The sequence below is a fragment of the Medicago truncatula genome, chromosome 5 (genome assembly GCF_003473485.1).
Source record: "Medicago truncatula cultivar Jemalong A17 chromosome 5, MtrunA17r5.0-ANR, whole genome shotgun sequence".
In the NCBI taxonomy this organism is placed as follows: Eukaryota; Viridiplantae; Streptophyta; class Magnoliopsida; order Fabales; family Fabaceae; genus Medicago; species Medicago truncatula.
In genome coordinates, this window is record NC_053046.1 from 656,218 (window position 1) to 683,501 (window position 27,284).

Genomic DNA, 27,284 nt, shown 5'->3' on the forward strand with positions numbered 1-27,284 from the left:
AAAGTCTAGGAGTTGATAAGATCCATGGAAGGACACCATATATGTTGGAATAAAATGGGTTTAACATTACCCTTTGAGAGTTTTGATAATAATAAGGTATTAAAAATTGTCAATTGGATATGCTAATATTTGTTCAAGTGTGCAGGACCATATACAAGGTTAAGTATATTTGTAGGTTTTGAAAGAACAAATTGAGAGCTATGGAATCGACAAAAAGGAAGCTTGAAGCGTCTGAAGAAAAGTGATCCTGAAGTCAAGTGCTTCTGAAGTGATGACGTCATCAGAAGCAAGTTCATCAGAAGCACCTCATGAGATGCTGAAGATCACCAGAAATTGCAGTTCATCAGAAGATGAGAGACTTAAAGCTTCAAAGGTTGTTCAATGGATTTAATCACACCTAGCATTACAGAAGATCAGGAGAGTGAAACAACGGCTAATTCAAATAAAGTTGAAGGCATTGGATGCTTGTTTTTTGAAGAGCGTTGACAAAGTACAATTGTACGAAGTGTACAACCACTATCTCCACTACTCTTGTGTCTCTGCTACAGGACAAGGATAACAGCTATGCTTGCAACAATGTTCCTTCATACTTGGAATGGATTTGAAATTGATCATTTATAGGACAAACCATATTAGGCAAAAGATCATTGGTGATTGATCAAAGCTTCAAATGACTCTATTTTGATGTGCTAGCAATTCACAACGTCTCTTTCACACCTCTATATAAAAGAGTGAAGACTTAGAGAATGACAAGACTCTACAACAATTTAAAAGCGCCAAAACTCTGCTGAAATTGTTCTGCATGAAAAGTTCACTTAGAATTTTTTATCAAAGTTCATATCTTAGAAATTCTATAGTCATAAGAGTCTGTATCTGATTTGTATTGTGAACACCACTGATTGTATATCAAATGTTCAAGCTCAAACAATTTTCTTTGTAATTCTGTTTGAATAGAAGTCTCTTGCAGTTGTGCTTGAGCATGAGAAGTCTCTTGATTGTGTTCAGGAGCATAAGAAATCTCTTGCAGTTATGCTTGAGTAATTTGAAGCCTCTTGCTAGTTTTAGTAGTGAGCAGTTGTAATCAGATATTACATTTTAGTGAACTCTCCTTGGAAGTGCAAGGGGGACATGACTACTTCCGGTTTGTAGAAGGAACTTGTATAATTGTTTTGTGTCTTTCTTCTCTCTCTCCGTTTTATCCGTTGCATTTTAGTCCTAAACATCACTTCAAAAGTAGAACTTCATCTATTTCTAATCAGTGTTTTCAGCTTAGGAGAAAACGATAACTAAAACTAACACAATTCAATCCCCCTTCTTGTGTTTTTCTCATCATGTATATGGTTAATATGCATATTGGTTACCCTAATGAAGATTGAAAAAATCTAAGTAATTAATAGAATAAGTATGAAAGAGTTGGACATTCCGACATTATTAAACCAAGAGCCACCGCATAATTTGATTCAATAATAGTATTCGTGTAACTAAGATATATATATATTTAACATCTTAAGTTGTATGTGTAAATCTTTAAAAAAAAAAAAAAAGTTGTATATGTAAACCAAGATAAATGACATAATTCTACTGTCAAATGAATAATGATACAACATGAACTAGATTTGCTCAAAAAAAAAAACATGAACTAGATAATCTTAATAATAATCAAATCACCGTCTCTTCCTCATTTAACATCCAAAACTTAATATTTTTTTTGGATTTCGTAAATAACTACCACAATTTTGATAGACTAGATAGCTAAACCTTAAAATTTCAAGAACTAAAATGATATTAACCAAATATTATTAATTAACAAATGAAATTTTGTCAAATCTAGGTTTTTTTTTACAAGGTCAAATATAGGGTGTTTGTTATGTTTTAGTTTTAAATCTCAAAAATAATTATTACTTTAGAAAAATAATTAGCAAACACTTTCAATTGTTAATCGTAGCTTTTCAAAAAAATTGTTGTTCTAGGAGAGAGAAAATCAGTCAAAAGGGGGAGGAGTTTTGTAATAAAAGAAAAAACTCACATTCATTTAGTTCTACCCATGAAAAGTAAAATTATTTTTTCTTTAAAAAAATTGATTTTATTATGATAAAAAAAACACAAAATGAATTATGATTTTTTTATTTATAAATTCTCTAAAAAATAATATCTAAATTATTGAATATCAAAATTATTTTTTTAATCTATAACTAATGAATTAGTTTAGAGTTTTGATAAACTCATGGTCATTCAGTGACCAAAATGACTATATCGTGTATCAGAATTGTTGCAAAAACTAAGGGTATTAACGTCTTTAAAGTGATATACTAGAAGGGCGTGTTTGGCTAACATTAACCTATACACACAAAATAAAAGAGAACAAAGGCTTCACAAGAGAGAAAGCAGCGAAGGGAGAGAGAGGGTTATAGTTTGGCACTGTCAATTACGAGTCGCAACTCACTCACTCAAACGCGCTTACAAAGCTTAATTCAAAAACATTTGCATGCAATAAATAATAAACAACGCTCTCTCGCGCCACGCCAGTAGAAGCAGAAGCAGAAGCAGAAACGGCGATGGAGCAAGCACTTATCGGTGCACTAAACCTCGTTTCTCGAGACTTACCTCTTCCTCCTGAACTCTTCAACACCGTTTCTTCTATCTGTTACGGATCTGACTCCAAACCTCTCTCTCTCAACGCTGAGGTATAATCAATCACTTTTTTCTTCACCTGCTTAATTCTCTTAATTTGCTTCTCTTATTCACTATTTTCTCATACATTTTTGTTTTCGTTGTTGTTTAGCAAGATGATGATAGTTTACTGACTGAGCTTCAAGATGCAATTTCCAAACAACGACCTAATTGTTCGTCTAGTTCGAAATTGAATAATGCTATGAAAGTTCGTACTCAAGCTCGGTTTCAGAATCGATTAACGCAGCTTGAAGGTAATTTAGTTTTGCTTTTTTTTATTACTTCCTTGTGTTGTGTGTTTTGCATTTCTATATGATAATCTATGGAGCACTGACACATATGACACTGGTACGTCGATACTGATGGTAATTTAAGAAAATGACATAATTGAATGTAATCACATGCACGGACATGTGTCTGACGGACACGTGTCTCTAGAGATTGTTTTTTTATTATTAATTGATTGGAAATGATTCTTAGTAGTGTTGTTGATTATTGTTTTTGAATAGGATTGCGTTGGAACTGGGGGGACAACCTACAGACGAAGTGCTTGCTCGAGCTTTATGGACTAAAGGTGAAATTGATTCTTGAATCTTTGTTCATTGTTTTCTGTCTTGTGAGTGGTGTGTATATTTGCTAAGTATGTGTTTGTTTTGGCGGTGGATGAATTGTTAACGCACGTTAACTTTGAAGCTGCATAATTTGTAGCTTTTACGTTTTTGCTTTGAAATTCTATGACTTCGTGTGGTGGGAGTTGACAAATGGTCTACCAAACATGTGCTAAATTGGTTATCAGTTTATTTTTTTATTTTTTTTATGTAACGCATTTAATTTTCCCATGCTTGTCGTATGCGGATGAATATCATTTCCTTTATTGCTTTTCGTATATCGTGAAGAACGATTTCCCTTGATGAAACTATTATTTTTATTTCCATATCTGCCTGCTTGCATGTCAATTAAAACCGATAAATGACAAGAAACGTGTCCTTGTCGGCAAGGACTTTTTTTCTTGCAGCTAGCGGAGTTACAGGGGAAGGTTCGAACGGAAGTGAGCTCTGAATATTGGCTTAATGTTAACTGTGCATATCCCGACAAGCAATTGTTTGACTGGGGCATGATGCGGTTGCGGCGTCCTCCTTATGGAATTGGAGATCCATTTGCCATGGATGCTGATGATCAAATAAGGAAGAAACGGGATGCGGAGGTGATTTTCTATTTCACTGATTGGTGCCCCTCTCCCCCACTTGGTTTAAATCCAGTTTTTCATATTATGGATATTATTGGTTATAATTTGCATATATTGATGATGAGGCTCCGCTTCATTGATCCAAGGAGTAAATGAGAGTGAAATGAAATTTATTTGTAATGCATATCTCATGTAGAACTTCAATTGCAGAGACTATCTAGAATAGAAGAGCAAGCAAAAGGTCAGATAGAGACCAGAACAAGAAGATTTTTTGCTGAAATACTGAATGCTGTCCGTGAGTTCCAGTTACAAATCCAAGGTTCTTTGAAGAGGAGAAAACAGAGGAATGATGCTGTTCAGGTCCGCTATTTCTTCCACTATCTTTCATTTGTTACAAAACATGTATGTTTTTATGGGAAACTAAAATGTACAGTTGGTATACAACTTTTTGGCCTATTACAAAGTACTTGTGAGCTACTCTTATGATAATTATATGTATTGGCAGGAACGTGTTCAGAGTTGGCATTTGTTTTCCATGATACTGGATATGCAAGAACAAGAACTTTGTTTATTTTCAAAATATGTTAATATGATAAAAATGTTTGAATTTGTTACTGTCTGTCTCTCTTGGGTTAACGTGAAAATTTCTAAGTTGTTTTTTATGTCAGATTTTCCCCTCTTTTTGGGTCAAAAGATCGTTTAAGTAACTTTGGCTTAATATGGATTACAAATTCCTCATAAATAATATTGCAGGCATGGCATGGAAGGCAAAGACAACGTGCAACTCGGGCTGAGAAGCTGAGATTCCAAGCTTTAAAAGCTGATGATCAGGAAGCTTACATGAGAATGGTGAAAGAGAGTAAGAATGAAAGATTAACGTTGCTTCTTGAAGAAACAAATAAACTGCTTGTAAATTTGGGAGCAGCGGTTCAACGTCAAAGAGACTCCAAACAATCAAATGGTATTGAACCCTTGGAAGATTCAGATGCTTTGAAGAATGGAATATCTAAGGAATCACCTCTTGAGGAAGATGAGGATTTGATGGATTCTGATCATAATGATGACAGTAGTGATTTACTTGAAGGTCAGCGGCAATACAATTCAACCATACATTCCATTCAAGAAAAGGTAGGTATCTGTGAATACTTTTTTATACTATTATAATTTTTTCATATATTGGAATTCTAACTAGCATAGGGTTTAGGGTAGCTCGTTGTAATTCAAACTAACTTGTAGTACATTGTAATTGTATATAGGTAACTGAGCAACCATCTATGCTTCAAGGTGGAGAATTAAGACCATACCAGATAGAAGGGCTCCAGTGGATGCTTTCTTTGTTTAATAACAACTTAAATGGAATTTTGGCTGATGAAATGGGGCTTGGAAAGACAATACAAACCATTTCGTTGATAGCACATCTTATGGAATACAAGGGTGTGACTGGCCCTTTTTTGATTGTGGCTCCAAAGGCTGTTCTGCCAAATTGGGTCAACGAGTTCGCAACATGGGCTCCTAGGTATGTCGAAGTTAGATATAGAATAGTAATTTCCTAATCTGTTCTCCTGTTTGGGAGAAGGTAATGGATTCTGCGCATCATATTCACTTTCTTAATCACTTGTGCATTTTCGTTATGATTCAGCATTACAGCTGTTTTATATGATGGACGAATGGATGAGAGGAAAGCAATAAAGGAAGAAATTTCAGGGGAGGGGAAGTTTAATGTTCTTTTAACACACTATGATCTTATAATGAGAGATAAAGCATTTCTGAAGAAAATCCATTGGAAATACTTGATTGTTGATGAAGGCCATCGATTGAAGAATCATGAGTGTGCTCTAGCAAGAACCCTGGACAACAGGTACGGCCAGTATTAGTGTTATGGTGATTTTATTATGTTTGTTAGTATTGGTGTTATACTGATGTTTTTGTTTGGGTATATTGAAGGAGGAAAGATAATGGAGAGTGATAAAAATTGGGGTGGGGCCACCCGAATTTTTTCTTTCCTCCTGTCATTTATTTGACATTTATGCCACCCTCCATCTTCTCTGTTTCACAATCATTTCTCTCTCAGCCTCTCTCTCTCTCTGGACTATCTCTTTCTTCCTGGACCTTCTTTTCAGACCCCCTGAGACCTAGCTCACTACCTTCCTCCATTGCCCCACAATACATTGTATATCATGTACTGAAGTTTGGTCTAATACCCTAAACTCATCTCTGTTAAAGGAGCATGGGTTGTTTAGGCTCACTGCAACCTCAACCAACCCCAAAACTAATTATGAGACCATGGCATATAGGATGGTTATTCAACCTGCGTATGTTTTTAGATAAATTGGTTAGTCAAAACGTAAGGGTCTGTTTGGTAAGACACCTCAATGAGCTTATAGCTTATAAGCTCGTCTGACAAAAAAAGCTCTGTTTGGTAATGCTTTTTCACCATGAGCTTATAGCTTATTTCACGAGCTTATAAGCTATTTTTCAGAAGCTATTCCAAGTAGCGTTTGAGCTTATAGCTTATCAAAATTTCTTCCATTTTTACCCTTAATATTTTATCTAAAATCCATTTTTATCCTTTATAATTTAACTAATAGATATAATCACCTTATAAATATCCATTGCCTTCCTTTGTTGTAATAATAGATACTATTATGTTTTTATGCAACTGCAATATACCTACATCATAATATATATATTTTTTTCATAAATAAAAATGATCATTGCCTTCCGTTTGAATAAAAAAATTCATGAATTACGTTATAATTTTTCATAAAAAGGGAAAAAAAAATTAGTGACGTTTAAATTCTTTTGGTTAGGCTTACATTATTTTTATTAAAGGTGTTAGCCTTAAAATGTTTTTCATATATCATTTCACGTCTGTATTTTTTTGTCTAAATAATTTAAAACACTAGTTACAATAATCACATTTTTTAATACAAATTCACTAAAATTCACATTTTTTACTACACTTAAATTCACTAAACTCGTTATATTTTATTTCCATACTTTTTTTTTTTTTGTTACGTCCAAATCTTTTACTCTTTATATTTTGTTTTCTCAGTAGATACTCTCTATATTTTTCTAAAGATAATGCATAAAAAATATATTAAATTAATAAATTATAAATACTTAAATATTAATGAATATAAATTTTAATATGAAATAAGAATGTCCTTTTATGTCATTTTACATTTATAAGTCAGTTAAACCGCTAATTTTACAAACACTTCAACTAGCTTATCAGCTATAAGTCGTCAGCTATAAGCTATCAGCTATCCGCTATAAGCTATTAGTCATCAGCTATCAGCTAGCTTATAAGCTATCCGCTGTTTTTACCAAACAGAGCCCAAGTGTTCTTAAATAACCTTATTAGAATTTTACTTGGAAGCATTTTTTGGGTCTGCTCATCACCTTCTAAAGCTGTTTACATCCAGCAATATCTATTGTTGAATTTCTTATAATTTTCATTAGATTATACTAACATCCATTAATCTAACTGCATTAGAATTTTGCAAAACAAAATTTACAAATTCTCCAATTCAATTATTTTGCAGCTATCACATTGAACGAAGACTTCTGTTGACCGGTACCCCAATTCAGAACAGCCTGCAGGAATTGTGGTCCCTGCTCAATTTTCTCCTCCCAAACATTTTCAATTCAGTTCAAAATTTCGAGGACTGGTTTAATGCTCCCTTTGCAGATCGAGTTGATGTGTCCTTAACAGATGAAGAACAATTATTGATTATTCGCCGTCTGCATCAGGTGAGTTTCTATCTTATTTTTTATTCTCCTTCTCTTATCAATGTCATTCTAATATAATAAACCATTCCCTCTTTTAGGTAATAAGGCCCTTCATACTACGAAGGAAAAAGGCTGAGGTAGAAAAGTTTCTTCCTGGTAAATCTCAGGTCATACTCAAATGTGACATGTCAGCCTGGCAGAAAGTATATTATCAACAAGTGACCGACGTGGGCAGAGTTGGGTTAGACTATGGTTTGTCTCAATTACCTTCCAGTTATCCCTTTACATACTCTTCTCTTAAAGTTCAACTCACAAAAATATATGCTTAACCTGAGTACTTTTTTATTTGAATATTGGCCTGCTTCTGCCAAAGGTTATTTGTTTATTCCCATCCAACCCCATTCTATTTGGTTTTGGCTCTCAAAAGTCAAACTTCATTGTAGCTGTATAGAAATATATCAGTTCTGCCCATCTTTAGAAAGCAAATCAAAATCTTTTTTTCCCATTCAGTTGGATATTAACTTGTTATTGATATGTTCTATGTTTGGAACAGATTTCCTTCTCTCTTTCGTAAAGAGAGAATTTTTTTCCTGGTGTTTTCCAACATTTTACTAGTTGTAACATTATGATAATTTAGTTAAATAAGATTCTTTGTTCAATAAAAATGTAATTTCTAATTTTGTCTTCCTTTCATCCAAAGAACTAGTTTTCATTGGTATTATAACCATCCCAAAATATCTGTCTCTGTAATGTTGGTTTATACATCCTTATATGCTTACCTGATTTCTTGACAACTTCAGTTACAAACTCTTAACTAAATAGAGAAAAATCTGTAGGTTCTGGAAAATCAAAAAGTCTACAGAACTTGACAATGCAACTCAGGAAGTGCTGTAACCATCCCTACCTCTTTGTGGGAAACTATGATATATATCGTAGGGAGGAGATCGTCAGAGCATCAGGGAAATTTGAACTTCTTGACCGCTTGCTTCCAAAACTCCGTAGAGCTGGTCATAGAGTCCTCCTTTTTTCACAAATGACTCGCCTCATGGACATTCTTGAGGTTTATCTTCAACTTCATGATTATAAATTTCTTAGACTTGATGGCTCAACAAAAACCGAGGAAAGAGGTTCCCTTCTAAAGAAATTCAATGCTCCTGACTCGCCATATTTTATGTTTCTTTTGAGCACTCGTGCCGGAGGTCTTGGTTTGAACTTGCAAACAGCAGATACTGTTATAATCTTTGACAGTGATTGGAACCCTCAAATGGATCAACAAGCTGAGGATCGAGCCCATCGCATTGGGCAAAAAAAGGAAGTTAGAGTTTTTGTGTTAGTTAGTGTAGGATCCATTGAAGAGGTGATATTGGAACGTGCTAAACAAAAGATGGGAATTGATGCCAAAGTCATCCAGGCTGGTCTTTTCAATACAACGTCAACAGGTTTGTTTTGCGTACTTTTGCAATGCCCAGAAAATATGTAAATGTTTTCAGTTTTTGGATGGTGGGGGAAATTGTTTCTTTGCATATTAAAAAGGAGATAAGTTTTCGTTTATTCACTACTTCAGACCTAGAGCCAGCATTATGCTTGTAAATTGCTGCATATTCCATGTATAAACTTTGTCAAACAGCTCTTCTCTGACTTACAGAATGTGTCATGAGCCAAACTGCTACTAGGGCCATAAACAGATTACATAAGTCATATCTCCAGTGTAATTTCAGGCCTTTTGATGCTTGATACTGACCCATAGTCATGAAATTTATGTCCTTATATACTGAACCCAGCTTGTTTTTATGCACATAATCCTATATTTTATTATTTGAAAATATCATCCGATGCACGTCAATATTGTTTTTATAAGCAATATGTTAGTTGTTAGTATGTTAATAATCAAAGTTTGAATCCTGGCCCTTCTCAAACTCTTTCAGATGTCTCAGCTCAACTACTTGACGAGACATTCTTTATTGGAACGTTTACTTGTGTTTTCATCTCATCTTCTCATTTGAGTGATGTTCAAATAATTAGTTGGTGAAAGATGAATATTGCATTCTTAATTGCATTTTACCCCCTACCTGATTTTGAGCATTAGCAAAGATGTTTGCGTTCAACTTTGAACATACCCTGCCGCCATATCAATCTTCCGTGTTTCACTTCCTAGATCTTGCTAAAAATTAACTATTTAAACGTTAATATATGGTATTTCAATTTGTGCAGCCCAGGACAGAAGAGAAATGTTGGAGGAGATTATGCGTAGAGGTAGCAGCTCACTTGGAACAGATGTGCCAAGTGAGAGAGAAATTAACCGCCTTGCAGCCCGATCGGATGAGGAATTTTGGCTGTTCGAGAGAATGGACGAAGATAGAAGGCAAAAGGAGAACTACAGATCTCGTCTCATGGACGAGAACGAACTGCCAGATTGGGTATACTCTGCACTAAATAAGGATGAAAAGGCCAAAGCTTTTGACAGCAGTGCTGTTACTGGAAAGCGGCCAAGAAAAGAAGTGGTATATGCAGATACGTTAAGCGATCTACAATGGATGAAGGCTGTGGAAAGCGGACATGATGTATCTAATTCTTCAGCTAAAGGAAAAAGAAAAATCCGCCTCCCTATTGACAGCCATGCACAAACAAGTGATGACACCGGGGCAGAAGAAAGGTTGTTAGAGTTAAGCAACACCATGGCAAATGAAAGATCAAATGAAGACACTTTTTATGGGACCCCTGCCTCTAAGAGGTTCAAGCATGAAGAAGTAAGTTCCCATAAACATGAAATCAAGGATACCGGTGTAAGTGGTTTGAACGAGCATGTGTTTTCTTGGAATACTATTAGAAAAAAGAGATCAAGCTATCCTAGCCAGGGTTCATTATCTGATACCAAAGGGCAGAGTTCAAATGGAAGAAGAGCAAGCTAAAACTTATGAGTTTCAAATTAATCAATGGTGCCAGAAATTTTCCCCAAATATTTGAACCAAATTCTGCTTTTAACTCTTGGAGTTTGTCAAGAGTTATTAGTAGATTCTTCTATAAAAAAAAATGAAGATACTACAAAGTTCCTTCTGGCTGTTGTAATTTTATCGTAATTAATGTAAAATCGATCATTTTATGAAGTCTATTTCCCCAAGTAATTCTATGCATACGCTAGATTGTTAAGCAAGTGGAGTCAGTGAATGATAGATGTTGGTGAACGCACTTCTCAACAAAATAAACACCAAAACGATTCAAAGTAAACTCAATTTGATAAATGGGGCCAAGATTACAAAAGAAATTGTTTATTTCCCGACCTCGTGTTGAACTTGTTTGTCAACTAAAGAAATGAGTTTGATCAATCATTTAATAAGCTCAACAATATTTCATAAACAACTATGGATTTTTTTTCCCTCACTTACGGACCAATACATTTTTCTTTAACATTTATTGAAAAGGGTTAATCAAACAAGAAAAGAAGCTAAGCGTTTGATAAATTGTTTAGCCCCATCAGTTTCAGGTTTGAAGATCTGAAAACCATGTTCCTCATCTCCAGCTTCAAACAGTTCAAGTTGACCTTGCCACCCACTTTCTTTAACAGACTCATAGTACAAAACATCTCTGTCTCTAAACTCATCCTTGTCAGTAATAGTTAGTAGTATTTTAGAACATCCAAGTGTAGCCAAACTAGGTGCACCAATAGCACAAGGATTAACCATAGGGTTATCAATCCCACCCTTTGCATTAGGGTACACAAAGTTCCACACTTTAATAGCAAGGCTATTCTCATGTTCCTCCACAGGTTCTGACCCAATTGGCTTTGAACCCCAGAAAAAAGGACAACATAGTAATGCTCCCAATATTTTAAGATTGTTTGGTAATGTTTCAGTTCCAGCACGCATAGCTAAGTTATGAGCAAGGTTAGCACCGTTGACATCACCACCTATGTAAACTTTGTTGAAATCACCATAATCTTGTAACCATTGTTCTTTTTCTATGCTACTGTTGGGGTCATTGCTTGTGTGAGAAGCAACCCATTGGAGAGAAGTCCAACCATCTTCATACGCTGCAGGAAGAGGATGTTGTGGAAGAAGTCTGTAATCTATAGAAACAGCTATTATATTTGATTCAGAAACCAAGAGGTTGAGATATCGGTGGCAGAAAAAGGAGAAAGGGGATTCAACACAAAAAGCACCAGCATGAAAATAGAGTAAGATGGGAAATTTATGATTGTGGTGAGATTTTGGAAGGAAAATGCGAGCGGAAAGGGAAGGGTTATTGTTGGAGATAACGATATCTTTGGATGAGACACCGGTTTGAGGGTCTTGAAGGGAAGGTGGGACTATTGAAGAACTCATTAGACGTTCTATGGTGCCATCTTTGTAGACACGGATAAGGGGTAGAAGCTCTTTTTCTATCTCTTTGTTGGTGTTGGAACAAGAATTCATTGACATTTTGGTGGAATAAACAAAGTGAGTGAGAAACATGGGAAGGAGGGTATGTACTAATATAGTCAAAGATAAGATTATTAGATAAGGTTCCATCTAAATGGTTGGTGAAGAATGTGAAGATCAATATTGACAATACTCAAGTGGAACTGTAACAGTCAATATTTGAGGTTTTTTATTGTCTTTATCATAAAATATGGACATTCTTTTAAATTAAATTAATATAGTTTTCTTTTGTAAAGATGACATCAGTGAAAAAAAAATAATCTTCACTGAAAATTTTGAGAAACAAAAAATAGTGAAAAATTCATAAAATGCTAAGCAAAGAAGTTCAATCAATGACAAAAAAAAAAATTAAAAAAAAAAGTTTACAAATAAATTTCTCAAGTAATTGAAATGATAAAGGACATCTAATATAAGAATAAATACATATTTCAAGCCGTACAAACAAGGACTCTAATTAATTCAATATTCTATATTCATTTGGCTGTATGTGATAAAAGGACCATGCATTTATTTATTTATTTTACTTCAAAAAATTTCCTGCACTCTGCTTAGTTGCTAATAAATCTTATTCATACAAAAAAAATCTCACTACACTAACTAAAGTCTAAAACACAAAATAAACCTCAGAATCAAATTCCAAAACAACACATCAATTAAATCAACAATCAATCAGAAATCTAAACACTTCCACTCTGTTTAGTTTATGAGTAAAATAGAATTAAACGAATCCAGATTTATGATCGACGGCAGAAGCTAAGAAGCACACATATAGAATATCATGACAAAAATGGAAACTGACCAAGTCAATGTGATAAATGCTAAGCAATTTAAGAAAAAAACAATAATCTCCAAAATGAGTACTAATTTTCCCACTAGAGAGCTTCTTTTACTAGTTCATATACCACAACCACTGTTGAGCTTGAAAAAACAAAATGTATCAAAGATAAAAGTATTTTAGGTAAACCAAATTCACATCGAAATGATAAGATTTAATGTGAGCATTTAGGAATAATTTTTACATCAGTGTCTATTTTGACTATAAAATTGTATTATTAAGGACTATATTAGAATTTCGATGCATTGGGGTTTGGCCCTCTTTTATGTACCAAAAGAAGAAGAAAAAGAATTTTGATGCATTGACGAACTATTGTGACTACTCGTTATATATTCGGTGATTAAAATGACTACTACCATCCCTTTTTAAAACTTGTTGGTGTGACTAATTATTTAATGTCAAATTTATGTATGTGTCGTTGCAGAATAGGCACGGAGCATGAGAAATTGGGTTTTGAGTTTGATACTTTACGTCCAATCAAATACAAACAAATATCACATTTACTCAAAACTGTAAGACCTTTATATATAATAATTTGATATTCATTTTTTCTTTACCAAAATTTGTGTCTTCCATATATATTATGTGTGTGAAAATTTGTACCTCAGCAAAGGATATCATTGGAGCCTGGTGGACAAATTTGTTATTTTGATTTCAACCAAGTTTTTTTCTATGGACTTGTACAAATCCAGTTCTTACAATTGTTTCTACTTTTTTTTATAACAGTTGTAGAAAGTGAAATTTATTTTACGTTAATTACAATTAGAGTAATGGTTTACCATATTCGTTACCTTGAAAATCATTGCAATATTTATGATATACATATATTTTAAAGATTTAAAGCTTGTTCAATGATAAACTTGATGTAGCATCATGTCAATTGTTGTTCAATCTCACTCTTCTAGAATGGAATATATTAAAGAGAGGAGGTTCCATTTATCAAAGACAAATCAATTAATAACTAAGAAAATGCCCGTGATGAGGGAAAGGAAAAGAAATAGATATTCAAGTATGACCAGTGATGGTCTCTTTTTTCTGGTGGCATTATCATTCATTATGTGATTTAAGTGATGATAGTTTATCTTGGGATTCAGATATTCAAGTAGGGCCAGTGATGAAAGTTTTTCTGGTAGCTTTGGTTTCCTATTCATTTCCATTTATTGTCATCCCAAATGCCTGATTGGTCGGTTCTATCGTCGCCTAAACTTCCTTCCGCTTTGATCGCTCTTTCTTTGCCCATAAATTGTTTTGCACAGCACTCAATAGGTATGTTATCGACATCGTATCATTTTTAGTTTTCTGCCAACACTGAGACTCACCATTTTTTGGTTTCTTTCAATGTTGGGACTCCACGGCTGAATATGGTGTAATTGTATAAAGCCTTCATGTTAGTAAGTAGTTAGTTTTCCTATCATATTTTCTCAAGTGTCCACACAACCCATTTCTGTAGTATAAATGGAGTGTGTGAAAGAAAATCCATGAATGCAATAATTGAACTCAAACTTAGTATATGCTCAAATGAGCTGAAACTTGAAATTTTCTACAACTCTTTCATTGATTGCAAAGTATTACCAGGGTTCTGTTGGATGGAGATCCACAGAATTTACTCTTTCTGATCTTTGAGCAAGCTTTCGCTGATCAAATTACATACACACCATGGCTCAGAAACCAAGAGAGAATCCACTCTCTAACTCTCAAATGAGAAACTCAAGTTTTTTTTCAATGAGGTAAGGGATGATGTAAGTGACCTTGAGCCTATGAATACTAGGGGTGGTGCAATTAATAGGTTCTATGAATTTCTTGATCTGCATCACACCAACGCATCAGTTTAATCCACAAAAAATCTAAACACTTGCACCGACTAAAACAAAATATATCAAAAACAAAATGCATAAAAGTACCCTAAGGACTGCATTGTTAAGTCTTTTATACTAGATCATCTTCCACTAAAAGTACACTAAGATAAAAGTATTCAATCACCACCAACTCCCATGAACAGAGTTATGCCAAATCACTCAGTCTCCAGCTCACCAACAATTTCACTGCCAATAGTAGGTCCATCCTCACCCATGACAACATGACTCTGATACATTTAGTCCAGCTCCTTTCTCTTGAGCTCAATATCTTCAATATCTTCAAAGTGGCAATTCTCTAGGCATGCATTCAACAGCCAAATTGATCTCACTTTCAATTTCTTCCTTTGCATTAACTGACAGCTCAGGATTAATTGTTTGCTTCATGGCAGTGGCATATTCAATAAGCTCATTTGCTGCCTCCTTATTCTTCTGGTGTTTCTCATCATCAGATTTGTACTTAGCAGCTTGGTTAATCATCTTCTCGATCTCCTCTTCAGAAAATCTTCCCTTGAAATTTTCAATGGTAATTTTGTTGCTTGTTCCAGAAGAGCTCTCTGTTGCAGAAATAGTTAAGGCACCATCTGAACTTATATCGAAGCCAAGAGTGATAGTGGGAACACCACATTTAGCAGGAGGAATGCCAAGGAGTTCTAATTCTCCTAGTTTAGTGTTTCTGTTAACACTTTGTTCATCTCCTTCATAGATCAACAAACACATTTCATTTTGATTATCTTGAACCGTTGTGATATTCTTCGCTTCCTTGGAGATAGGAAGAGGACTGCACCTAGGAACCACAACAGCCATCCCACAACAGCCATCATGTCTTTCATTAACCTTCCACTGTTTTCGTCTTTTATGAAAGTATTATAACCAAGGTTGAGCGAGGTTACCTCATTCAAATACGCAGTTGGAACATTCTGATCACCATTTAATACTGCAGCATAGTATACAGCACCATGTGCTACGGCCACATCGGGGTAAATGGTCTTCAAAATCTGCTTGCCTTTAAATAATTTCGTCAAAAGTGATTCAATCTTTGGGATCCTGGTTGACCCACCAACAAGTACAATGTCGTCGACCTCCTTGATATTTGTCTTGGCATAGGTCAAACATTTCTCAATAGTTTTCATACAGTCAGCGAAGTGGACAGAATTAATCCTTTCAAACTGATCACGGGAGATGGAAGTTTGTAAATCAATACTGTTGCGAATTCGATGAAAATCACACCAATAACAAATTTGATGTGTGGAGCAAGGAATAATCAGGCAACCAAAACAAAGTGTACGGAACAATAATAAACATAAGCCAAAAGTAGAAAACAGCAAGAGAAAAGAAGAGAGAACACAAAAGAATTTGTTGACCCAGTTCGGTCCAAATTGACCTAGTCTGGGGAGAGCAGCCATCCGTTTCACTATATGATGAGTAACGTTACAAAAGAGATATCAATGGGTTACAAGAATAAGTCTCCCGCCTAATTCTACCCAAAGTCCCAGCCTCTTCCCGTAACCAAGAGACTCGATCCTAATAGTGTTTCTCAAGGTGAATCAACCCTCAAACCCTAGTGTTTGTTCCAAATAGACAAACTCTATACAAACCCTAGTTTTGTTGAAGGGTGAAGGTTTGTTACCGATCACCATGTCACGAGCGGAGAAGACCGAGATGGTGGACAAGGTCAGGAGTGCCATTGTCTTGTGCCTCGGGGATAAAGTTTTGAGAGAAGTAGCAAAGGAACCAACCGCGACATCGATGTGGTCAAAGTTCGAATATTTGTATATGACAAAGTCTTTGGCTCATCGGCAAGTCCTAAAGCAACAACTTTACTCATTCAAGATGGTAAAGTCAAAGGCCATCATGGACCTACTTGTAGAGTTCAACAAAATCATTGGTGATTTGGAGAATATTGAGGCGCGTCTTGGGGATGCGGGTGCTCTGATGGTGTGGTGTTGTTTGGAGGATGAAGAAGGTGATGTGTCTCACCTTGGGAGTGATGCCTAGTGGAGCGGTGGTCGTCTGGAGAGACGTTAAACACTCACCATCAGCCTAGAGAGGCGGTCGTAAGAATAATCATGATCAGTCTGGAGAGGCGGAGGCAACAATACTCATGATCTACCTGTTGAGATGGAGTTTCAAGATTGAAGACATAGTGGGATGTACGCATTTTCTAGTTTAGGTAGAGTACGCTCAGCGTGAGGTGGAGTTGAACACACTGGTAATGGTACGACTATGAAGGACCTTGGGTGCTTTGCTCTATGATGAGCAAGGGATTTCTTCATGAAGACGGAAGGCATTTCGGAGGTTGAAGAATGTATAGCACGGCTTGCGGGATTACCCTAAAAAAAAGGCCAAGGGTGATTGGATGCAAGGAGACCTTCAAGGAAGCGGGAGATGTCCTGTGTTGAAGATGTTATGGTGAATGTTTGTGGAACTACCTAAAACTCCTAGTGTAGTTGGACTACAAGGACTCTTCGAGAAGACGGAAGACGTTCCGATGGCTGAAGAGGTTAAGGTGAATGCTTGTGGAACTACCTAAAATTCCTAGTGTAGTTGGACTGCAAGGACCTTCGAGAAGGCGGAAGACATTCCGATGGTTGAAGGGGTTAAGGTGTAAACTTGTGGAGCTACTTGGTGTAGTGGGAAGCAATGGAAAGAGCAGCAATGGTGGTTGATGTTAAATTGGCATCATCCCTGATTTGAAGTCAAGGTGGAGAATTGTGAGAGTTAACTTAAAATCAGGTTCTGCAGAAATCGTGGCACGATGGCTAGGCAACGTGGCACGATTGGAGGTTTCAGTTTGAGGCAAGTCACTGGAAAAATCGTGGCACGATGGTGCGCTGGCAGCGAATAACGTCGTGCCACAATGCGACCTCATCGTGCCACGATTTTTCCAGTGACTTGCCTCAAACTGAAACCTCCAATCGTGCCACGTTTGTAACACCCCGTTTTCCTAACTTGAAAATTTTTACATAATAATCAGAGTAATCAACTTAAACAGGATGTCACACTACTTTAAAAGATAAATAGAGTAGAATTACTATTTATTTAAACATTTTTCATCAATAATTCAAATTACATCGCAGCGGAAAAACTTGTCATTAGACAACTTCAACAACTTAGACAACTTGCAGCTTAACGATATTAACACAACAACAGTAACAACGACTTTGCATCATAATACCATAATTCATCAATTATAAACAACATCATGTAACATCATATTTATCAACATATACCTTCATATAATACTTCATCAATCATGAACAACAACATACAACATCATATTCATCAACATTTATATACATCAAAAGAGACTCAAAACCATATCAAACTTGAACCAAAACATCATTTCAACAAAAATCACCATTTGACGCATTTTTCATAAAAGTTCTCAAGAACAACAAAAGTTCACTTCAAGCTCTATGGTTAAGATTACCCAAGGTTTCAATCATCAAAAACAATATCTCATAACAAAAACAACAACAATCAGAAGTTAATTCATCAACAACATTATACTTCATCAATTTTGAGCAAAAACACAAGTATACATATATACATAACTTGAGCATATAAATTCATCATCAACAACTTAATTAACATCAAATTCACATATCCAAACATTGCATCAAAACATAAGCACAAATCTCACCAATTAAATCCACAATAATCACTTTATACAAATAGGCACTTATGGGTAGAAGTAGAAAAAGAGATTATACAAAAGATTATGAATGAAATCTAACCCAAATTTCTATAACATCAAAACTAACAACAACTACAAGGTTAAACCTTTTTCAGAATTATACAACCCCTTATTAGAGAAAGCTAGTCCCCCCTTACCTTAGGTTAGATGATCGCAAGGTTCTACCGCTTTCTCTTCTCCGACTCTTCTCTTCTCTTGGTTTCTTCCTTTTCTCCCAAAAACTGTTTTCACGTATTCTGTTTCTCTATTCCTAACCTCTCTTTTTATAAGTCTAACATATTCTCCCTTATTCCAAATCTGCCCATCACATCTCAATATTCTATATATATATATATATAATATTTCTATAACAAATATATTTCTACACCAAATAACAAATATATTTCTACACCAAATAACATATATATTTTACTAATAAATACCAACATATAACATAACAAAATATCACTCATCAAAATAAATCGACTAAATTATAAAAAGACATCTAAACTCAATAAAATAAATAAATAATAAAATAGGACGTCACAACGTTGCCTAGCCATCATACCACGATTTCTGCAGAACCTGATTTTAAGTTAACTCTCACAGATACCATTGCATAAAGTGTCAAGATGAATCTCAGCTTTCTCAGCTGTTGAAAGAATTATTTTGGCCTCTTCGCAGACTGTTTTCACCCTCCTGATAACCTTGAGACTTACATTAAGATCACACTTTATGTTCTTGTTCCTTAATTCTTTGATTAAGTGATTCACCATTGTGTTGGTAAAATCTTGACCGCCAAGATGTTGATTGCCATAAGTGGATTTCACAGTAAAAGAATTGACATCCATAGAAACGAGGGAAACGTCAAGTGTCCCACCGCCTAGGTCGACAACCAGAACATTTTTCACCGAGATAAATTTGTGTTTCAGACCATAAGTCATAGCAGCAGCGGTATCTTTCATCCTTGTGATAACCATGGCAGAGATTTCTTCGGGATATAATTTCTTCATTTCCCCCATATAGTTCACCGCAATCATGGCCTTATCATCTTCAGGAACAATCTCAAATGGCCAATGGAAAATATATTTTTTTACGAAAGAATCAGAGAATCGCATACCAACCAGACGCTTAGCATCTGCACAGGACATTTATAATTAATTATAACAAAAAAGCTTCGATGCCATAAATATTGAACATAAATAAACGTTTCAAATAATGTCATTTACTACAAATGTTATTACATTGAAATGTTTTAGGTTTTACTGTTTTAAGCAACAACAATGAACGACACTTGTGATCCGACACATGTCGTGTACCGACACCACGACACCGCTAACAATTGTGATTATGTCATTTACTCAAAAATATTGTATCGGTGTTATGTGTATGTGTTTAGGTTTTACTGTTTTAAGCAACAACAACGAACAACATTTGTGATCTGACACATGTCGTGTACCGACACCACGACACCGCTAACAATTGTGATTATGTCGTTTACTCAAAAAAATTGTATCGGTGTTACGTGTATGTGTTTAGGTTTTACTGTTTTAAGCAACAACAATGAACGACACTTGTGATCCGACACATGTCGTGTACCGACACCGCTAACAATTGTGATTATGTCATTTACTCAAAAAAAATGTATCGGTGTTATGTGTATGTGTTTAGGTTTTACTGTTTTAAGCAACAACAACGAACGACATTTGTGATCCGACACATGTTGTGTACCGACACCACGACACCGCTAACAATTGTGATTATGTCTTTTACTAAAAAAAAAATTGTATCGGTGTTACGTGTATGTGTTTAGGTTTTACTGTTTTAAGCAACAACAACATAAACAACAGAAAAACAATCAAAGATTGTGATTAAAGATGATACAACAACAACAACAGAAAATCAAAGAAAAATTGTGATTAAAGTTAAAGCAACAACAAAATTAATTTTTTACCATTTATATCATTTTACTTTTACTTGGTTGGTAGTAGGCCAGCGAAAAGATAACAATATCTTTTGTAATAATATAAGAAATCCGATTCTTTGTAAAAATAAAATAAATTATTGAATTGTGTCCATAAATAAGATTAAACAATCAAATATTTTAATTAAAATATCATGCATAATCAATTTCCTAAATAACGTACGTGTGTAATAAAAAAGAAATAAATAAATACTGGAACATAAGAGAGAACTTCTTGCTCCATGAAACTATTACTCCTTCTAATTGATTTGCATGTTTGAAAATGTCTTCTACACCAAAGAAAGAGATAGTTTCACTAGTTCCTGATTTCATTCATGTGTACAATGATGGAACCATAGAACGTCTCAATGACATGCCTAAGGTTACACCTTCACCACAAGACCTTGAAACAAATGTCTCATCAAAAGACATTCTCTTTTCCAATGAACCTTCACTCTTTGCTAGACTTTACCTACCAAAACTAACCGATCAAAACCAAAAAATACCTATCTTAGTCTACTTTCATGGTGGTGCATTTTGTTGTGAATCAACTTTTGCATCACATCATCACAAATATTGTAACATTATTGCTTCTCAAGGAAATGTTCTAATTTTTTCTATTGAATATAGAAAAGCTCCAGAACATTTTCTTCCAACGCAATATAATGATTGTTGGGATGGTCTCAATTGGGTTGCTTCTCATAACACTACCATTGAAAATGTTCCAGAAAATAGTGACCCTTGGATCATTAATCATGGTGATTTCAACAAAGTTTTTATTGGTGGTGATAGCAGTGGTGCAAATATTGTTCACAACATTGCTATGCGTGCTGGTGTTACAAGAATACCTAATGGTGTTAAAATATTTGGTGCTTATATGAACCATACATTTTTTTGGGGTTCAAAACCATTAGGGTTTGAAAAGGTTGAGAAATTTGAGAAGGTAAATGAATTTGCTACTTTGCTTTGGAAATTTGTGTACCCTCGTGCTCCTTTTGGGATAGATGATCCAAATGTGAATCCATTGGGTCCAATGTCACCTAATTTGGCTTTACTTGGTTGTTCTAAAATGCTTGTTACTGTTGCTGGTAAGGATCGTTTTAGGGACAGAGCTGTTTTGTATTATGAAGCTGTGAAAAGGAGTCATTGGAATGGGGAAGTTGAATTTTTTGAAGAAGAAGATGAAGATCATTGTTATTATATGGTCCATCCTGAATCTGATAAGGGCAAAAAACTCATCAAAGTTGTGGCTGATTTTCTTCACCAGTGAAAGATTTAAGAAATTGTATGGGTTGAATAAGGATATGTCATGCTATTGTTTGTTTCTCTTTTGTTTATGTTTGTTTTATTTTATTTATTCAAATGTGTCATTGGGTTTTATTAATTGGTGTTAGGGTTTTCTTTTGGGTGTTTCACACATATAGCACCTTTTATCATGTTGTCTACGTCTTACGTGTCATTTTACTATGTCGTTTTTATCTTGCGTGTCTCTGTTCTTCTTGAACAAATACTTGGTAATTAATAAATTTTAATGTTAAAAAAATGTCACTTAGATTGGTCTGATGGTGTTAACTCAAGACCTTAGAGTGTTTTCCTCTCAGGTTTGAATCTCCGATGTCAATTTCATATTAGTGATCCTTGAGTCAGATACCAAATTTAAGAAAGAAAGAAAAATGTCACTTTATGTGAGAATTGTAAGTACACCTTGAAATAGTGATCAAATGGAATAATCATAATCCTTAAAAGATGGTTCTTCTAACATATTTTCTCCTATGTTCTTCTAATTTTATATTCCTCTACTATTTCTATTTCTTTTTTTTAAACAAGTCCAACTCAACTTATTTCATTTGTTAAATACTCTCCTATGTTCTTCTCGCCGCACATTAACAGCGTCAACAAAGATTTGAGAGTTATTGTTTCAAAAAAAAATAAAAATTGAGAGTTATATTGAAACGTGACATTGTGGAGTCTCATTTGTTGAACCCAACAACATCTTCAAACAATCCAAACACATCACCTTCGTAAACGTGACATTGGAATGTTTCAATGATTTATATTTCGATGATGTTATTATTATTATTATTACTATTACTATTATTATTATGGAAGTTTCTACGGTACAACCTTCAATTAAGGTGTACCAGTACATCTAATTCATAAATCTATAAGTTAACGATAATTTTAATGTGATAAAGAGATATTTATCGACTTTTATATCTTAGAAAATATTATCTCATAAGAAAAAATATCATTTCATTTTTTATAAGAATTATACTAAATTTTTTTAACATTTTATTGAAAAAAATAATCAATATACACTATTATGAGTAAAAAAAATTGAATTTTGCTTTGCCGACACTTTTGAAAAATAAAATATAATTATAAATGATAGAAAATATTTTTTTCTAAAGAAAATAACATTAAACTATTCATTTAAATACACGGGTGTACCGGTACACTCAAAATTATCGAGTGTGCCATAGAAATTGCCTATTATTATTACTACTACTACTATTATTATTATTATTATTTTTGAACAAACAAAAATGGGATATATATTAACGCCAAAAGATGATCATCTTAGTATAAGGAGGAGTGCCAAAAAGACCTCGAAAGTTTACAATATAGGAAAGGTAACCACAAATAAAAAAATACAATCAGAGGAGTAGCCGACACCCAAACATGCAAATGGGTTCGACCACCAAATATGAAAACTTAAGTTAAAATTGACATGAACTGCCTTCATCCACCAAAAAGAGTGAAGTTTAACTTTGATTAGCATCTGACAAACATTTTTTTCCTTATTTTTAGGTACCGTTTGGCCAGGCTTTTTTCGGTCTAAAAGCTACTTTAAAACAAATTTAAAATAAAGCTCTTTAAGAAAAAGACTAAAGTTGTTTGGTTTCTTTATTTTTTTTTTAGTTCTAAAGTTATTTTTGAGTTAAAAGCTGTTCGGCAAAATATTATACAAAACTTTGAATTTATTATTTTTTGGTGGTGTATGGGTTCGAATCCGGGACCTTGCATATATTTATGCATTGTCTATAAATAAATAAAAAAACTTTGAATTCATTATGAATTAACATAATAAATAAAAAAATGTCTAAAATATTTTTTGAAGGGAAAAAATGTTTAAAATATAAAAGATATATTTTTACCAATACTATATTTACTCAATGACGTTTATTTTGTGTAACATGAATACAAATTTGTACAATATCTTTTCCAATTATACTCTATAACAAATTTTGTTATAAGAATACCATATTTTTAGTGTTGGTCAAAAAGATAAGAATTTATATTATATAATATTATATTTGTTACATTGCTGGTGTCATTGAGAAAGATATGTTTAGTTTTTTTAATAAGAAAAAGATATGCATAGTTTGTTACAATACAAATGTGTAAATTATATATAAGTATAATTTTTTTAGGCAACTACACTTGTACTTTTAATTAAAATCAAAATTTTATAAAAATAATTATACGCATTACACAACACTAACAAAAATTATACGCATTAGCATAACAAAAAAAAAACAGAAAAAGGAACATAAAGTATTACTCTAAACGCTAACATGTGTGTGTATTTCCGTGGTTGAAGAAAGGGAATAAAAATATTCGGTGTCATTCATTGACAGCGTGAATACAAATATTTGCGAGGTTGTGATAATCAAAAGATATTGAAATTAATATATAAGTGATAAAGAGATTATAAAATTCCTTAAAAAAATAGATAATAAAATTTAATGGAACCTCATTAAAAAATTAAATGGACCGGTTAAAAAAAATAAAATAAAATAAAATGGAAGAAAAAAGCATATTGAAAAAATAAAACAAAAGGTTGCCGGCGGGAGTTGAAGAGAGATGCTTGTGAAATAAATTGGGGAGAAATAGTTTTTTGAAGTAGCATTCAACAACTTTTGGTTAAAGTTCATTCCATTCAATTTTATGCATTCTAAAAAAAGTACTTTTTTTCGAAGGTACTTTATTGATATTGTGTTTGGCCTAGCTTCTCCTTAAAAACGTAGAAAAGCTGAAAAAAAGCCGGGCCAAACGGTACCTGAATAAACTGTTATTTCTCTCATTTCACATAACCCAAACACATGAGAGCCACACAAGTTGCATAACAGCATTGTGAAGTACAATCCTACTGCCACAACTAGGGGTGTTCAAAACCGAACCAATCCAATAGAAAAACCGCAAACCGAACCAACCCAAACTGAAACCGCAAAAAACCGCACTTGGTTCGGATGAGTTCGGATGACTTTTAGACTGAACCGCGCGGTTCGGTTCGGTTTGCGGTTTGCATCTCAGCAACCGAACCAAACCAAACCAAACCGCAAAAATACTCAATGTTATTAAACTAAGTAAGTACTGTACTAGCCCAATACCAAAGTGAACCCAAGCCCAAGCCCAACACTATCCAGCAGAAACTACACAATATTCATTTTTTACTGCCATTCATGAGTGCCATTCATTTTGGAGTTTAGAATTTTCTACATACAGCTGTTTATTATATGAATGATTGTTATTCATTTCTTAGTCTAGAATTTTCTATAGATTCGTGATCATCCTTGCAAGAAAAATTTTACATTTATGCAAAGAGGCAATATTTATATTGATAGTTTGCCGAATTTAGAATCATGATTTTTATTCACTAAATCATGATTTATATTGAGGCAATGTTTATGATTTTTGTTTTTTAACTTTAGATATGACTATCAAGTTGTTATTATTTTGGAGTCATGATAATGTGTTACTTTGGAACTTCAAGTTGTTCTTTTTTAATTCTTAAATATTATTTTGGTACTGTAATGTTATTTTAGATAAATAACTTTTATTGGTATTGTAATGCTATTTTGGAACTTCAAGTTTTTTTTTTGAATAATTAAAATTGCTTGGTACTAGTTGGCAATATTAGAGTTAATGTAATTTTTTTATTTATCTCGCGATTTACTGCATCAACTGAACCAATCCAAACCGCATTGGTTTGGTTTGGATGACTTTTTAAAAATCAACCGAACCAAACCAAACCGTATGTTTTTCTCTCTCGCGGTTTGGATGATTATTATGCTTGAAACCGAACCAAACCGCACCGCGAACACCCCTAGCCATAACATATGCTGCCACTGTCACGTACGTACTCCATCCCTTCTCCCAACCCAAACCACACATCGCAGCCATTGACAGCAACTTGTTTTCTACCAAGTCAAACAGACGCCGATTATTATTGTTGTTGTTGTTTATTATATATACATGAAATTATTTGAATCAATGAGTTTTGAATGTAAAAACAAAAATAGTGTGATTTGCATCCGATTAAAAGTGTATTTGATTGTAAGTTGGGTGTAAATAGCTAGCAGCATTCCTTTCCATAAAAAAGTTGTTAAGTAGAATTTTATTTCGAGAATTTCTACATGAAAAATAGTAATTTTATGTGGATAATTTTACCAAAAATTAACAATCTTATTTGGACACGTATTCCGTCTATATTTGTATTGTAGCTGCAACTACAACAAAAACATCAAATTAAGACGGAATTTTGAATCAATCACAAAGTTTGTAACGGCCGATATAAGAATTCTACCAATGAAATTATTTATTTTCTGTCCCATATTCCGTCCTAAAATTGCGACAAAGTTAAATATTTCGTCCTAAGTTTTTTTTGACAAGCGATTTAATTAAGATGGAATGTATTTTTGCAAACTCCGTTCTAAAAATATTTTGGGACGGAAATTTCAACTATCATATGACGAATTTTTCAATCTCAAAATTACTTTTTTTCTATCTAGTTTAGTGGATAGAGTTTACACATTTTAAATATGGAGAAGTTGATTATCCGGTCTTCGAACCCCAACTCCTGCATATATTAAGCATTGTTCCTATCTACTGAGATAAGCTCGTGGAATAAAATGATTTTTAATATTTTTTTATATAGATTTCGATACAAACACAGTATGTATATGTATATTTATACTGATTTCGAGTTTTAAATTGTGTTTTCTCTTTTTTGGGTTGTTTTTTACTCTCCTTGTGATTGATGTCCATTTTCAAAGGGTACAATATTGAGGTGCCAGAAAATTGTTTGTCCAAATAACACAATTGTAGTTTTTTTTAAGAAAACACATGAAAGCATTAAATATTTTTTTATGATAGTTGAGTAAATTAAAAGTTCACAATAAACTGCCTTTTAAGTTGATCAAACAATCCAGTCAAAAAAAGTTGATCAAACAAACCAGTCAAAAGAAAAAGTTGATCAAACAAATCCTAAAAAAAGAAGTTGGTCAAACAAAAAAAAAGTAAGGTTATTATTTTTATTTTTTTGAAAGAAGAAAGGAAGTTTATTATTTGAGACTCCTTAAAAAAAAATCCAAAAATATCGAGACAATATATCCCTGATATACAATATGTAGTAAACAATAATAAACTTCCTTTCTTCTTTCAAAAAAATAAAAATAATAACCTTACTTTTTTTTATTGTTTACTACATATTAATATGGATTTTGAAATTAAAAAATTAGTGTGATAGGCATCCGAATTAAACGTGTCTTTGATTGTAAGATGGGTTATCACGTGACTATATTGTGTAAATATTTTTTTTTTAAGGAAGTGTGTAAATAGTAGTTAGTAGAATTTTACCAAAAACAATATATATATGAGAAGCATTTGGTCTATATTTTTATAGTATTTTTTTTGGTACAATAGTTTTATTGTATTTGTGTTTTTCTAGAGAAGTTTTAAGTGCTAAACAGTACGGGACTTGTGCGTACGAATTTTCACGAATGCGCCCTTAAGGGTCCGTTTGGTTCGAGAGTTTTGGAGGGGAGGGGAGATTTTTAATTTGAAGTGTTTGGTTCAATTTTTAGAAGGGAAGGGAAGGGGAGGAGAGCAAATCTCTTTAAAATTTTATTGCATTGCCATAATTATCCTTAAATTAATTTCAAA

The 27,284-nt window shown here is 33.7% G+C and overlaps 4 protein-coding genes and 1 pseudogene across 4 annotated transcripts; 2 read left to right on the top strand and 3 right to left on the bottom strand.

The window, feature by feature from the left end:
• Positions 1-2,343: 2,343 nt before the first annotated feature.
• Positions 2,344-10,695, top strand: LOC11444205 (probable ATP-dependent DNA helicase CHR12). Its single transcript, XM_003610630.4, has 12 exons — positions 2,344-2,684; positions 2,783-2,924; positions 3,180-3,244; positions 3,686-3,874; positions 4,067-4,216; positions 4,610-4,984; positions 5,113-5,372; positions 5,496-5,714; positions 7,405-7,612; positions 7,690-7,843; positions 8,428-9,030; positions 9,803-10,695. Exons 1-12 carry the CDS (start codon positions 2,556-2,558, stop codon positions 10,498-10,500), a joined length of 3,192 nt encoding a protein of 1,063 aa, XP_003610678.1. The 5' UTR covers positions 2,344-2,555; the 3' UTR covers positions 10,501-10,695.
• Positions 10,696-10,790: 95 nt separating this feature from the next.
• Positions 10,791-12,065, bottom strand: LOC11437326 (2-hydroxyisoflavanone dehydratase). Its single transcript, XM_003610631.4, has one exon. It carries the CDS (start codon positions 12,037-12,039, stop codon positions 11,017-11,019), a length of 1,023 nt encoding a protein of 340 aa, XP_003610679.2. The 5' UTR covers positions 12,040-12,065; the 3' UTR covers positions 10,791-11,016.
• A 2,911-nt stretch (positions 12,066-14,976) lies between these two features.
• LOC11435814 (heat shock cognate 70 kDa protein 2) lies at positions 14,977-16,985 on the bottom strand. The gene is made up of 3 exons (XM_024784093.1): positions 16,930-16,985; positions 15,588-15,897; positions 14,977-15,537 (listed from the first exon to the last, which is right to left on the bottom strand). Exons 1-3 carry the CDS (start codon positions 16,983-16,985, stop codon positions 14,977-14,979), a joined length of 927 nt encoding a protein of 308 aa, XP_024639861.1.
• Positions 16,986-18,969: 1,984 nt separating this feature from the next.
• Positions 18,970-19,524, bottom strand: LOC11442719 (putative heat shock 70 kDa protein 7). The gene has a single exon (XM_003610634.1). The coding sequence runs from the start codon at positions 19,522-19,524 to the stop codon at positions 18,970-18,972; it is 555 nt and encodes a 184-aa protein (XP_003610682.1).
• Positions 19,525-21,001: 1,477 nt separating this feature from the next.
• Positions 21,002-21,606, top strand: LOC11435815 (2-hydroxyisoflavanone dehydratase-like; annotated as a pseudogene).
• The last annotated feature ends 5,678 nt before the right edge of the window (positions 21,607-27,284 follow it).